The sequence below is a fragment of the Necator americanus genome, chromosome II, assembly GCF_031761385.1.
Source record: "Necator americanus strain Aroian chromosome II, whole genome shotgun sequence".
In the NCBI taxonomy this organism is placed as follows: Eukaryota; Metazoa; Nematoda; class Chromadorea; order Rhabditida; family Ancylostomatidae; genus Necator; species Necator americanus.
The window spans coordinates 21,499,672-21,514,462 of record NC_087372.1 but is presented as its reverse complement, the minus strand read 5'-3'; the positions used below and the strand labels follow the sequence as shown (position 1 = coordinate 21,514,462).

Sequence of the window (14,791 nt, the reverse complement as noted above, 5' to 3'; positions counted from 1 at the left end):
GGAGACACACTCGAGATGTCGCTTCCAGAACTTTAAAGTCGAACTGGTTTTACCTTCGTGTTGTCTTTATATGCCTCTAAGATGGAAATTCTTAAAGTACTCCAAAAAAAAAATTAAGAAGGAAAGTTCAAGGAGGTCGGAGATCTTATCAATAAACCTGATAAATAGAGATGGTGATAAAAATAGATAATAGTATTAAAATTTGTATAGGAGATAATTCAGCACATTTATCACAATTCTAGCTAATTCACACCGCAGGGGTGATAAAAGCCGAACTCTTAAGGAGTATTCACCCCTTCCAGTTACAGAAGTACAATGCAGAAATGGATGTGTGGGTACTCACTGGCTCGGTGGTAAGCTTAACCTTCTTTAATTCCAGCTTCCACGCAGACTTCGAGCTTCCTGCATTGGAATTTGATAATGGCTGTTTTCAGAGCAGTGAATCATCGCCGCACAGAAATTTTACAGACAGTTGTTTGACGTCATCCGACTCCTCCCTATCATTGTCCATATTTCTATTCATTTATGCTTGTGTTCCTTGACATGACTTGAAATCTTCCTCGAACTGACAAGGTCCATGGGTAGTTTTTGTAAGAGTGAATTTTAGCCGTGGCAAAACAATTAATTATGGATTATTTTTTTGTGGGGTAGTTTATTTGGAATAGATTTCAAATCTCTATGTCGCAATAGCAAGAAAGCCTGTTCTCTCTATTTTCGCGATTTTCTTTTTTATCGGCTACAACATTACAGTTTATGCGGATCAGAAAGGCATTTTATGCATATTTGAAAGAAACTAATAATATGCACTGGCGAATGAAACAGTTCAGCGAGTCATCTCAGTCTTTAAAGCATTTTGTTATTCGTATTGTCTACGTATATGAGCTCCCCATAATGTAGAGTCCGCATTTGATCAGAAATTAGTCGATGTCGTCTACTCAACTATCGAATTCAGCAGAAAGAACAACGAAGACTACTCTGTGTACATCCGAGAGCACAGAGTTATTTGGAGTTTCTGACTAAAGAGGCTTAGTTGGATTAGAACGTCCTGGAGCCCGGTGTCGTTTCGTAAGCAACTAAGGCGTACGTTTTGCGCGGTGTCTCAGCAGTTGCGACTGTTTGGTGGGACCAGGCTCATTCTGGCTGCATTGATGATTGAAACAACCTCACCTCGCAACCTGTGGCACCACCGCTGAGTTTCGAGCGCAGCCGCTTACGCAGGTACACCATAGTTCAGGTCGTTTTACTGTTCCGTAATAGAGCGACAGGGGAATAAGTGGAATAAAATTAAAGATGAGTGCTGTTTGAGTTTCAGGATAAGAAACGACTAGGAGAAATACAGGTTGGTTTGCATTGTTTCTTTAACTGCACATTTACTTCGATCTGACCACTCTTCGAAGTACAGAAGATGGCCTGGAGAGTGTTTTTTTCTCTGGAGAAAACATGTAATCCCTTACTCCAAAACATTCATGAGTTCACATCCCTAAACTTTATCTTGCTCTTCGAGAGGAAGTCGGAATACTTCCTGGTCGAATGAGCAATCACTTTGAAAGTCGCTGTATGTCGATGATTCCCTGAAATGGCAAATATGTGCATTCTTTAGGAATGGCGGTCACCATTTAAGATATTTTTCAAAACCTGGATGTTGGCCTACTGGTCATAGATAGTTCCTCTAGCGTCATCTCATCCTGCACGATTATTGCAGGAAGTGTTCCGTTGTAAGACGTTGCCCTCGTCGGCACTTTCAGAGAAAAAGAAGGGATCGACGTCGGTACGCTGCATACGGACGTCTCGCGCGGACGAACTGGAATACAGTGTCTTCTTTCCATGCACCGTTTCCGATTTCCTTTGATGGAGCTTCAATGTTCAACAACAAGAATAAACGTTGATAAATGATTACAAGTGATTTAATGATAACAATCACAAGTTTCTCAATCCAGCAGGAGAGATATTGGACTAAGCTCGGCCTTCGTTTTCTAGATACCACCCGGAAACACATTATAACGACGCATACATAATGAAACTCACCCACAATTTGATTTTTGCTTGGCGATAAAGTGAGAACCGGTTAGAAGATAGGACCGAAATTTTAGAGTCTTAGTGTAGGAGACTCAGTAGTTTCCGTGCTGTTTTTAACAACCTTCGAAAAATGACGTTGTTTCAAACTCAAGAATCGTTCCCTGCATTAATTATTTGTCATCTCACAATGGAGTGGATATCTGTCAATACTCCAGTGCATATTTCAATTAAGGCGATCCACGGATCTCTCTCATTACAGGGATCAGAGCCGGTTAGTACGTTAGGTTAGTACGTGGCGCGTACCCAGGTGGCGGATAGTGGCTAATCGCGGACCAAAAGCGACGTTGTACTTGCTTTAAGACGGAGGTGTATTCAGGGGTTGGACTCCCTCTTTCTGCCGTGCTAGGATCGGCTCATAATACAATTGTTTCTCGTACGTCGGTTCGCCTAAAACTCTGTAATCAAGTGACTGGGAGGTGCAAAGAAGACGGTTTGGAATCGTCTCCAGCAAATAATCTTCATTTGTCCACTATGGGAGGACGCAACGTGCTTCCAAAACTTATGGGACTAGCGTCCTGCAACCTGCCATGGGTTTTAAATTTATATGCAAGGCACTGTAATAGAAAAGAGTCCTGATTCCGGAGAAACCCTGGTACGGTAACGCCAGAAACGATGGGGTTGCAGAAGTTATGTGGGCTACCGAAACGGAAAAGGACAAGGGTGAGTATCTGTACTTGTAATCCCCGTTCGCTTGCATCGGGCGCAGCCATTGAAGGGCTGATGATGCAAGCTAGGAAGATTAAATACGACTAACGAGACGTGGTGACGCCACCCAATCAGCGCCGTGTATGGCGCTGGAGAAAAAGTGTTCTTAGGAGCATACGAAAGTAGAGGAGCTGGTGGAGTTGGTGTCCTCGTAAACACGAATATGGCAATGAACAGCGATTCTTTCGAACATCTTATAACCCGAATCAGATGTTTACGGATGAGAAAATGTGGTTCAACCGCAGCTTTGACAATCTTCGTCGCTTATGCTCCAACATCAAGCTACGAAGAAGAAGTGGAACATTTTTGTATGCACCTGGAAAAGTTCCGCATAGAAGATCATAATTAGTTATTTTAACGCCAAAATTGGCTCCAGAAGAGCGCCTGAAGAACTTCACAGCAGAACCCACGGCCTTCAATGGAATGAGCAGGGAGAGAGGCTTTCTGAGTTTATCATGACGACCAAGACCACACATGGGAACTAGCAATTCGAGAACACCTCCTCCCTACGCTGGACGTGGGAGTAACCCGATGGAGGGTGTCGTAATGTAACTTCATCATCGTCGGTAAAAGGCCTGACGGATATCTGTTGTACCAATTCTTTATTATTTTTTTTTCGCACGGAGAGGAGAAGAAGCTGCGAAGTTCTTAAAGCGAACAGGAACAACCATTGAATGGTGGCTCTTCGCTTCGTTTGTCGACTTTTGGGAAGATACCGTCGTGGACAACATCGACTAAGAATACGAACGGCTCGCAGAATATCTTCACGACTATACCGGGAAAGCGAAGAGTTTCAAAACCAGTAAGAGACGTTTGTCTCCGGAAACAGCAGAAGCTGACATATCAGCGCACGAGCTGCAGGCAACCAAGAAGTCACATCCGAGCTCGCAAGGCTTCGGGAGGCGATAAAAGTAGACGTCAAGGAGAGAAGAGCAAAAGTGTTGGCTAAAGGTGCAGAGGCGAGAAAGAGCATTTAATACGTCCTTCGGAATTTCGCCAATCGTAAAACAAAAATGACTGCTCTGCGGACATCAGATGGAACAACTACAGAGAAGGGGGATGGTGAAAGTCATCATTCCTCGGCAACCATGTCCACTTGGCGTCTCACCATCTGGGTGAAGGTGGACATGTCATTCCAAAGGTCCTCCCTTGCAAAGTGCGACATGCTATCATTTCGGTAAAAAATCGTACTTCACCCGGCATTGACGGAATCAACTCTGAACATCTGAAGTACAGAGGAATCTGCTGAGAAGTTACTAAAGCTGAGCCTTTTGTATTCTTGCAAATATGTCGTCTAGAACTGGATCACTATTGACAAATCTTTTGTTAGAGTCGGGTCAAAACGACTGAGGGTCGGTGCAAGTGCGCACAGTATGCGCGGTAATTTTTCGCTAGAAAACGGACGCGGACTCCCGTGTTGTTTCTCCTAACTTGATTAATATTGCTTTATATCATTAAACGCGAGCATTAATCGACTCGTCATGACATCATCTACCTATTTAGCCCATTTTGACCTTTGAAAAACGTCTATGGAAGCACTTATTTTCTAAATAACCAGCGGCTACAAATTACAGAACCAGACTCTGAAACAAATGCGCCTTGACGACATATTACATTTGGTGTAAATTAAATGCGAATTTATAAATTTATAGTTAAATATTCGTAAAATAGGCTTCAGAAATCTGAATATTTCGGTAAAAATCGTACTTTACCCGGCTCTGACGGAATCAGAACCCTGAACATCTGAAGTACCTACCGCCAGTCCTCAGCATCACACTGGCGTGGTTCTTCATTCGTTATCTGTCGGAACGCAAGGTTCCTAGGCAGTGAAAAACCAGCAAGACTGTGCTGTTGTATAAAAAGGGAGACCGACAAGACATCGGCAACTATCGGCCAATCTGCTTACTGTCTGTCATCTACAGACTCTTCGCAAGAGTGATCCTGAAGAAAATAGAAAGAACATTAGATAAAGGACAGCCAGGGTTTTGAAAGGAATTTAGGACGACTGACCACATACACGCCGTTTCAAAACTCATAGAAGTATAGCGAGTATAAGATGCCGCTGTGTCTCACTTTCATCGACCTGAAGAAAGCCTCCGATATGGTCGAGACCATTCATTGAGGCTTTGGAGCCCTGGGCAACTACTCTCTATTTCACTCATAAAAATATATTGTGAATTGTATCGCAACTTCACGACCAAAATTTCCTCATTCTGCAATGATGTCACGCGAAGAGAGATGTCCGTCATGGTGACACAATTTCACCCAAAATATTCAGTGCCACTCTCGAAGACGCGATGCGAGGATTGGAATGGGATAACATGGATAGGAAAGCTGACGACCGGCACTTGCACCATCTTCGTTTCGATGACATCGTTCTGATAACATCAAGCATCGATCACGAGAGACGGATGCTGGCCGAATTTGATGAAACGTGAAAAAAGATCAATCTTCAGCTGAACCTAGAAAAGACGACGAGGAACGGATGGGTTTCTGATGCCCTATTCACGTTCAGCGAAACGAATATACCCGAATGCTATGTCTATCGGGTGACGTGGTCTCGTTTCGGTCAGTCCGATGACGTCGTACTTGATCTTCTTGGCTTGCATCATCAGATCTTCGATGGCCGTTTCCGATGCAAGCGTACGTGCGTTATAAGTGCAGATCGCCATCCTAGTCCTTTTCCGTTTTGGTAACCTATATGACTCCTGCAACCCCGTCCTACCTGGCGCTACCGTACCAGGCTCTCCTGCGGAATCAGGAGACTCTTTTCTATTACTGTACTTTGCATAAAATTTAAAACCCGTGGGCAGGTTGCAGGACGCTAGTCCCATAAGATTTGGAAGAATGTTGCGTCCTCCCATAGTAGACATGTGGAGCTTATTTGTTGGAGGCGACTCCAAACCGCCTCCCTTGCACCTCCCAGTCACTTGATTGCAGGCTTTCGGCCGGACCGACGCGCAGGATACAAGCATGTCATGAGTCAGTCCTGGCTCAGCAGAGACAGAGAGTCCATCTCCTGAATCCATCTGCGTCTCTGGGCAAGCACAAGGTCGCTTTTGGTTTGCGATTAACCCCCTATCCGCCACCCGGGGACGCGTCACGTAGCCTCGCGACTTAAGGCATTTGTATGAAAAGTTGCAAAATTTGTGGCTGTCAGTGGTGAATTCACTAATTCAGACGATGTTGAAAGTACTTTCCACAATTTTGTTGATTCCTGTGATCTCAGTTTTCATAATAAAGGGTTAAATTTATTACCTACTCGTTGGAAAAAATGAGTAGATTCTGATGGTTTTTACTTCAATTAATAAAGTTCTGTTTAAGCTGAGTTATAGCAATTTGAAGCATGTGTTCCGTTTCCAAAATTAATTAAGCACCAACCCAATATATATATATATATATATATATATATATATATTAGAAAGAGTTACGATTGGACTAATATCACCACCTTCTCAGCTTCGTTTTTTCTCACTATTTTTCTTTTGGCATTTACTGCGGTGTTTCTGTATAGCCAATCACAATTTAGTTACAACGATGTTCTTCGGAATAGCGACGCAAATAGCAGAACGCTACGTAGTCCGAGCATCGGCAGCGAGTGAAGTTTTCATTCTAGGATTTGTTGAAGAGCATGGATCTTGAAGAAAGAGCTAAATGAACTACCTACGCTCATCTACTGCATAATTGGAAAAAGCAGGAGTAAGTTGTCTTGAAAGTGGGCATGATTTTTGCGACGTGTCTCTTTTTTTGCAAAAGAAAATGAAGGAAGTCCGAGAAAATTGTAACATAACTCAAAAATAATAAATAGAAACAAAATACTTACCCATTTCAAAAAATCGTAGTCTCATTATTGGTATTAAATTATTATTTGTGGTGAATACGAAAGTTTGGCCATTAATGCATATCCACAAATCTGCGAAATCTATAGCTGAATCTATAACATCGTTTTACCATTTCGATACAGCTGTTGACTTTCTTGAATTTACTTGAAGGCATCACCACACGAATTTGACGTGGCATGGATTTCTGACGGCCAAAGACTATACGGGGGCTTAGATTGCAAAAACGGGTGGGATCTCGCTCACCTCTCCCTGCATCACCATACACAGACGGTTTCGGAATGTGGTTCCTCACGACATCCTCTATTGCAACGCGCCATACTTGCGCCCTGCCCCGTCTGTGATTCGTCGAAAATCCATTCGGACGCACCGAGAGGCAATTCATTTCATTCGAGCATACCACGAATCTGACGAGGTGAGGGAGTCCGCGGGAGAATTTAGAGTAAGTTTTGTAGCTCGCGGGATCAGAGGTGATTCCGCTCGTCTCTCCTGGTCGTCTCTGGTCATAAGACCCGACCTTGTACATGCGCCGCATCCAATTGCGATCGGTCGAAGAACGAAGGTGGTTCCCATGCCGTTTCTTATAATTGTCAAGGGGAGATGAGTAGAATCACTTTTCATCAATCTACAACCCCATCTCTAGTTTTCCCCGCCGCTGCCCTCACCACGTCAGATTCGTGGTATGCTGTTCTAAATGAGTACACGGAAAGAATGTTGCGAAAACTGCGGACAAAAAGTTTAAAATAGCAGATTCTGTTTCTAGGCAACCATAAGCAGAGTGTTTTTTTTTAAGATAGAAAAGATAGAGTGGAAGAGACCACTTTACAATAGCTTTCGAAAGGTGTAAGCGAGAAGCAGCGAACTTTAATGCCGACTACGTAAGAATCGTGACTGACCGTAAAAGCTAGCGCTTCTTTGTCTCTTTGTAAGCTTGTTAACACTCTTTGATTTCAATTCTGCTAGCCAAAGCTGAGCTCGCTGTTTTGCTTCCCTGGAAACAAGAAACACAAGTCAGTGTATGCGTGTACATCAATTCCATAAGATATAAAAAAAGAAAAAGTTAAGCGAATGTCAAGCACAAACTTCATTTTCTTCTTGTTTCTGATTTTATCTTCATGATCGACCCGCATCTGCATTGAGGATAGCAGTGTGGTGACCTTAACGTCTAGGAACATGCTACTTCTTCACAAAAGATCTAAGTTACTATGAAATAAAAAATACTAAGCGCTAGTGCACTATATGACAACTTCTTGATGAAAGAAACCCTCCACCTTTATGAGTCGTCGTTGTTTTAAAACATCGAAAATGGAAGCGAAGAAAATAGCGGATGTTTTTCGATTTCCTCAATTTCCACGTCATTGCAGGAATCGAAGAATCCCTCCGCTTGAAAGTTGCGGAATTGGCAATACCCAATTTTCTACCATCAGTGCTCTCTATCTACCTTCATAAAACCTCCTCTTGAAAAGACACCAGCAACGTAAGTGAATGATAAATTCTGCGCTATTTTTGTGTGCTTGGGCGGGTGTAGCGCAATCGGTAAGAGACACCAGCAACGTGAGTTCCGCTCTGGCTACAATTGACCGGAGGTTCGAATCCACTTTAGTGCAAAGCAAGCCTCTTATCCATCCGGGGTCGATAAATTGGTAACAGACTTGTCTGGGAGGATAAAAACACTGATTTGACACACCGGTTAGCCCCTGCAAGTCATTGTGTAGGTCAGTTACACGTTCGTTAACCTCAAGCGATTCTCAATTGAAGTGAATGTGGTGGCGCATCCCAAGCGGATTGTTCAACGCCAGACACTTTATCCTTTATCTCTTATTTTTATGTGGTTACGAGGCCAAACACACCTGATCATCCAAAGACTCATTCCATTCAATTGAACGAAACATCAAAAGGATTATGATAGAAGCGAACAGTCCAAGGATCACAATCGTGTAGAGATCAGCGCCTGAGACGTGTGCCTAAATGATTTGGAGATATGATACAATGCATTTGTTTTGTTGGTATTAAAATTAATGGTACTTGAGACTATCAGCGGTTTTCTTCCAAACTAACTAACCAAATGAGGCGTGACGGATCCCACAGCGTCAGATTGGCACGCATGCGGTGGAGTGAGTTGGACTGGTCCAACGGGGACACAAAGTGATGAGACGAATGCAGTAGCGTCACATTAGTGGACCGCCTACGGAAAGCAGCGGATTGAGGTGAGAAGAGTCTATACAGATTGATGCACCTGCTCTAAAAGGTGTAGGGATGGGTCCAGTGTCTGGTGTCCTGTCCTGCCGGTAAGTCGGAGCCAGAAAGCACTGAGATCAGGTGAAGCGGATCCAGTGGTACCAGAAAAGCGGGGCAGGTTCGGTGGCATCAGGTTTGTGCGCTGACACCACATTTCAGGCATGATTAGTTTATTTCATTAGTTTATTTCCTATTTCATGAGATTGATGTGCCAGCGCAAGAACGGTAGCCAGTCAGGCAGGTTAATGGTACACCAATACTAAGCAATTCCAAATTAACTGAACTTTAACTCTTCGAAAAAGAGATGTTCTGAGAGATTCTGAACAATTTATTTATTTGTTTTAAAGATGAACGATGCTAAACTTATAGGAATTCAGACACATGAGATTGCATTTTTGGTATTTAGTTTAGCCCTATCTGAACAATTCAACAAGATCTAGGTCAATTTTTATAGAATTTTAGCAACCAACAGCGACTATTAACTATCAGCAGCAAAAACAAATGATAGCATACCTCAGATTTTCTGTACTCGGACCATAATTTATTGTTTATAGTTCGAGCAATTGTGAAAAAGAGATGGCAGCATATGACCGCAGAAGTATCTGTGCAGTTGTAAGCGTCCTTGAACGTGCTTGACTCATTCGAAGTAAGTTCTGCAGGTTCTGCCATGCTAGCGAAATTACTGAGTGGTTGGGCGTCACGCGTAAGCACTGAAAAAGTTGGAATGCAAGAACTGCGAAAAAAAAAACTTCATTAGGTCAAAACTTTGAGAGACTGCATCTATTCAACTGTAGTTTAACCCCTCTAATTAGAAACAACTTTGAAAAGGTGCAATCCAGAACAGAAAGGTAATTCCTACGTACGAAAGCGGATAAGTAAATGCTGGAGTAGCTATAATAATTCATCAGTAAATAATACCTGCAAACCACCCTAGAATAAGATTGGCGCGTTGTCAAGGTTTCGCGGTAACTACATCAATAGCTTGTTATGCATCCCTTCAGTGAAAAGTCTTAAAAGAAACAATACTCAATTACACTTTAGGTCTGGCTATTATATATGTGCTCTACTTGTCAAAGCCAAACAAGGTGATTTCGGAAGCATATATATATATGTATGTATGTATATATATATATATATATATATATATATATATATATATATATATCCACAGATCTCCCTCACTAGAGGGATCACAGCCGGTCAGTCGCGAGGCTACGTGGTGCGTCCCCGGGTGGCGGATGGGGGGCTAATCGCGGACCAAAAGCGACCTTGTGCTTGCCCAGAGACGCAAGTGGATTCAGGAGATGGACTCCCTGTTTCCGCTGAGCCAGGACTGACTCATGACCTCCTTGTATCCCGCACGTCGCTCCGACCAAAAGCCTGCAATCAAGTGACTGGGAGGTGCAAGGGAGACGGTTTGGAGTCGTCTCCAACAAATAAGCTCCACATGTCCACTTTGGGAGAAGTTTCAGGGAAATTCTCCCAGAAACTCCTCCCGAAGGTCTAGAGGCTTGCAACCTGCCCATGGGTTTTAAAATTTTGCGCAAAACACAGTAATAGAAAAGAGTCTCCTGATTCCGGAGGAAAGCCTGGTACGGTAGCGCCAGGTGGGACGGGGTTGCAGGAGTCATGTAGGCTACCGAAACGGAAAAGGACTGGGATGGTGATCTGTACTTATAACGCACGTACGCTTGCATCGGAAGCAGCCATCGAAGGTCTGATGATGCAAGCCAAGAAGATGAGACGAGAACGGCAAAGAACATCGACTCTTTCGAACATCTTATAACCCGAATCAGATGTTTACGGATGAGAAGATGTGGCCCTACACCAGCTTTGACTATCTTCGTCGCTTACGCTCCAACATCAAGCTACGAAGAAGAAGAAGTCGAAGCTTTCTATATGGACCTGGAGAAGTTCTACCGAGAAGATCATGCCTTCTACAAGGTCATAATTGGCGATTTCAACGCCAAAGTTGGCCCAAGAAGAACGCCGGAGGAACTTCACATCGGCACCCACGGCCTACAATGGAATGACCAGGGGAGAGGCTCTCCGAGTTCATCATGACGACTAGGACCATCCATGGGAACTCGCACTTCCAGAAGCCCTCCTCTCTACGCTGGACGTGAGAGTCACCTGGTGGAGGATACCGTAATGAAATAGACCAGATCATCGTCAATAAAAGGTTCTGCCTGACGGATGTCGCTGTTGTACCAAAGTTCTATACGGGATCGGACCATCGCCTCCTCCGAGGAAAATATTCCTTCACAAGGAGAGCAGAGATAGCCGCCAAGTTCAGAGAGAGAAATCCCAGGACTACCATCAACTGGGATCTCTTCGCTACGCTAGCCGGCTTTTGGGAAGATTCCGCAATAAACAACATCGACGAGGAATATGATCGGCTTCTTGAACACCTTCACGACTGCGCGAAGAAGGCTGAGAGTTTTAAAACCACCAAGAGACGCCTGTCTCTTGAAACTCTTGAGCTGATACGCCAGCGTGGAGCAGCATGAGCCGCAGGGAACCGAGAACTCACGTCCGATCTCGCAAGGCTTTGCAGAGAGGCGATAAAGGAAGACCTTAAAGAGAGAAGAGCAGAAGTGCTGGCTGAAGCTGCAGAGGCGGGGAAAAGCATCCGCTATGCCCGTCGAGACGTCGCCAGTCGCAAGACGAGGATGACTACTCTCCGGAACCCAAAGGGAACAGCAATTGCATCGAGAAGGGGGATGGGGAAAAGCATCTACGACTTCTACTCTGATCTCTACGACAGCCATGTCCACTTGCCTCCTCACCACCTGAGGGAAGATGGACAAGTCATTCCAGAGGTTCTCCCGTCCGAAATACGACATGCTATCATGTCGGTAAGAAATCGTACGGCATCCGGTCCCGACAGAATAAGACCAGAACACCTGAAGAGCCTTCCGCCAGTACTCATCAACACCCTGGCGAGGCTCTTTACACGTTATCTGTCGGAATGCAAGGTTCCTAAACAGTGGAAGACCAGCAAGACCGTGTTGTTGTATAAAAAGGGAGATCCACATGAAATCGGCAACTATCGTCCAATCTGCCTATTGTCCGTCATCTACAAGCTCTTTACAAGAGTGATCCTTAATAGGATTGAAAAAGTCCTGGATGAAGGACAGCCATGCGAGCAAGCAGGGTCTCGAAAAGAATTAAGCACGATTGACCACATTCACACTGTTTCGAAACTCATCGAGGTATCACGAGAGTACAAGATGCCGCTCTGTCTCACCTTCATCGACTTGAAGAAGGCCTTCGACTCAGTTGAGACGGAAGCGGTCGTGGAAGCCTTGGACAACCAAGGCGTCCCTACTCAGTGCATAAAGGTACTTCGAGAGTTGTACAGTAACTTCACGACCGGAATTTCGCCATTCTACAAGAACATCATCATTGACGTGAAGAGGGAGGTCCGACAGGGTGATACAATTTCACCCAAAATATTCACAGCCACCCTCGAGAACGCAGTGCGAAAGTTGGAATGGGACGACATGGGAGTGGAGGATGATGGTCGGCAGCTACACCATTTGCGCTTTGCTGATGACATCGTACTGATAACACCTAGCATCAGCCAAGCGGACCGAATTCGACGAAACATGTGGATGCATCAGTCTTCAGCTGAATCTGCAAAAGACCATGTTCATGCGGAACGGATGGGTCTCGGATGCCCCATTCACGCTCAACGGAACGAACATATCCGAATGCACCAGTTACGTTTTTTTTTCTGGGTCGGGAACTGAACATGATGAACGACCTGACCCCCGAGCGGGGCAGGAGGAGACGAGCGGCTAGGGGAGCGTATAAGAGCATCGAAAATGTAGTGAAGAAGACCAGGAACACCCGGCTCCGTGTTCACCTCTTCAACACCACCGTACTTCCTGCTTTGACCTACCCTGCTTCGGAAACCTGGGCACTTCGCAAGCAGGAAGAAAACGCGGTGAGCGTCATTGAATGCGTAACTGAGAGAGTATCCCGTTTCACGCAAGTGAGGGACGGGATTCAAAGCTCTCTCCTACGTCGGCGATCAAAGATTAGAGACGCCGCCGCGTTTGCCAAGGAAAGTAAAATAAGGTGGGCCGGACACGTGATGCGCTTTAATGACAACCGTTGGACCAGAGCCGTGAGCGACTGGGTTCCCCGCGATATTAAGCGCACTACAGGAAGACCGCCGACCCGATGGTCAGATTTCTTCACGAAGTCCTTCAAAGAAAAATATGATGCTCTTCGTGTCCCACGCGAAAGAAGGAACCACTGGGCTGCTCTGGCACGCGATCGGGACAAATGGAAGAATTACTGGCGCCCGCTCGACCAGTTCGAAGATCAACTGGAGTCAAGGTGATCAAGGTGATATATGTATATTCATATCATGCTGTATAATAACGCGCTTAGTCCGTGTGTGTATGCATGTGTGTTTGTAGGAACTTATAGGATATAGTTGTCTCGTGTAGGATATATGTGTCACGAAAATACCCCATAATGGTGCAAAACTCTCCGCCGGTGAGATGCCGAACCATTGCCATGACCTGATGGGTGAGCACTCTACCTTTTCACCATCTTATGTCTTATGTAGTAATGTAGTAACGTACTTCATTCACTGCGAACTATCATTAACTAAACATTTTTTAAAGTTATTAACTTTGCACCATTATGGGGTAAGTCCGCACAACACAAATGTCATCTGATTTAGATACCAGCTTTACAAATCTATGCTCAATAAATAAATAAAAATAAAACAATACAGTGTAGTAAATATTAACAAGTAATAATCTCAAACTGTATTTGACCGCACAATTTCTCTCTTGATAGTGATAACGGTCCAGAGTTCGATCCCGGACGGAATCATTGCTTTTGCCAGATGGAAAAGAAAGACTGAGAACGACAGGAACGCGTTTTAAAACCATTTTCACACTGTTTTCTGCTATTTACACACAATTTTACTTTTTGACACTGATAAGAAGACGGTCGAGAATTCGGTTCTCGTCCGAACATTTTCGTTCTCTATTTTTTCAAAATTGAAAAAACAGCTGAGAACGACAGAGACACATCTTAAAACCATTTCCTTACCACTTCTCAGTACACAATTTTACTCATTGACCATGAAAACGAGGGGTGTAGAGTTCAGTCCCCATCGGTGTCCTCCCAAATTTTGTTTTTCAAATTCCAAATCCAATTTTTGCAAAGTGGAAAAAACAATAAACCGAATTGGTTTTTGTAAACTAAGAGCTGAGTTACTGTAGTTTGTTCGAAGCCATACAGATTTTGACGCGGAGCCGAAAATCTGAAATTTCGCACATTAGATAGAGCATCAAAGAAAATCCTTGGCTAAGTTTTGATCTGTAGGTGTTCTGGTTCTCTCAAAAGCGAGTTGAGAAAAATTCAAAAATTTGAAGAAAAATTTAATATTTCTCTCAACCAGGTTTCAAGAAAAAATAGGGAAGTTAGAAACACCAACCTTTGCGTAAGTATAAAGAAAACAGTAAGCTAAAACAGTCTATTTCTATAACAATGTAAAATTCTACTGTGTGAAAATTACTTTGAGACCCGTTATTCAGACATTCGTGGAACCTGCTTTGCACTATTTTTCCCCTATTTCCAGCTGTAGATTTCTTTTTCCCGCTTGGTAACAGTACCTAGATTGTTTTTTTTTTTCGAGTGATAATAGGAAAATCCCTTATTGTTCGATAACTAATGTGCTCTTTAAACTCTCTAACGCTAAATGCAAAACGCAATGCAACGCTTTTTTGTGGTGCTTGCTTCGCTCGCCTTCACTGATCAATGAAAATAAATAGTGGTGACATTTTCTGTAGAACTAGAATTCTGTTTTTCTAACAGCGCTATCTTCTTTTTTAATTTAGGCAAATGATTTCATAGTTTTCTTTCTAAACGCGCCGGTTCAACACTTGAAGAGCATACACAAT

General features: G+C 43.8%; 6 protein-coding genes across 7 annotated transcripts; 4 read left to right on the top strand and 2 right to left on the bottom strand.

Annotated features, from left to right (window-relative positions):
* Positions 1–3,794: 3,794 nt before the first annotated feature.
* Positions 3,795–5,219, top strand: RB195_018902 (uncharacterized protein; the record flags this gene model as incomplete). Its single annotated transcript, XM_064186528.1, has 2 exons — positions 3,795–3,922; positions 5,060–5,219. 2 exons carry the CDS (start codon positions 3,795–3,797, stop codon positions 5,217–5,219), a joined length of 288 nt encoding a protein of 95 aa, XP_064042409.1.
* A 63-nt stretch (positions 5,220–5,282) lies between these two features.
* Positions 5,283–5,810, bottom strand: RB195_018901 (uncharacterized protein; the record flags this gene model as incomplete). Its single annotated transcript, XM_064186527.1, has 1 exon — positions 5,283–5,810. The coding sequence occupies one exon, from the start codon at positions 5,808–5,810 to the stop codon at positions 5,283–5,285; it is 528 nt and encodes a 175-aa protein (XP_064042408.1).
* Positions 5,811–10,048: 4,238 nt separating this feature from the next.
* On the bottom strand, positions 10,049–10,621 carry RB195_018900 (uncharacterized protein; the record flags this gene model as incomplete). Its single annotated transcript, XM_064186526.1, has 1 exon — positions 10,049–10,621. The coding sequence occupies one exon, from the start codon at positions 10,619–10,621 to the stop codon at positions 10,049–10,051; it is 573 nt and encodes a 190-aa protein (XP_064042407.1).
* A 43-nt stretch (positions 10,622–10,664) lies between these two features.
* RB195_018898 (uncharacterized protein) lies at positions 10,665–13,212 on the top strand (the record flags this gene model as incomplete). 2 transcript variants are annotated; one of them, XM_064186524.1, is made up of 3 exons in its annotated part: positions 10,665–10,911; positions 11,376–12,582; positions 12,648–13,212. In XM_064186524.1, the coding sequence occupies 3 exons, from the start codon at positions 10,665–10,667 to the stop codon at positions 13,210–13,212; spliced, it is 2,019 nt and encodes a 672-aa protein (XP_064042403.1). The 2 variants fall into 2 exon arrangements, with proteins under 2 accessions (XP_064042403.1, XP_064042406.1); XM_064186523.1 differs by lacking the exons at positions 11,376–12,582; positions 12,648–13,212 and having other exon boundaries at positions 10,665–10,922.
* RB195_018899 (uncharacterized protein) lies at positions 11,531–12,613 on the top strand (the record flags this gene model as incomplete). The annotated part of the gene is made up of 1 exon (XM_064186525.1): positions 11,531–12,613. One exon carries the CDS (start codon positions 11,531–11,533, stop codon positions 12,611–12,613), a length of 1,083 nt encoding a protein of 360 aa, XP_064042405.1.
* Positions 12,616–13,212, top strand: RB195_018897 (uncharacterized protein; the record flags this gene model as incomplete). The annotated part of the gene is made up of 1 exon (XM_064186522.1): positions 12,616–13,212. The coding sequence occupies one exon, from the start codon at positions 12,616–12,618 to the stop codon at positions 13,210–13,212; it is 597 nt and encodes a 198-aa protein (XP_064042404.1).
* Positions 13,213–14,791: the final 1,579 nt, after the last annotated feature.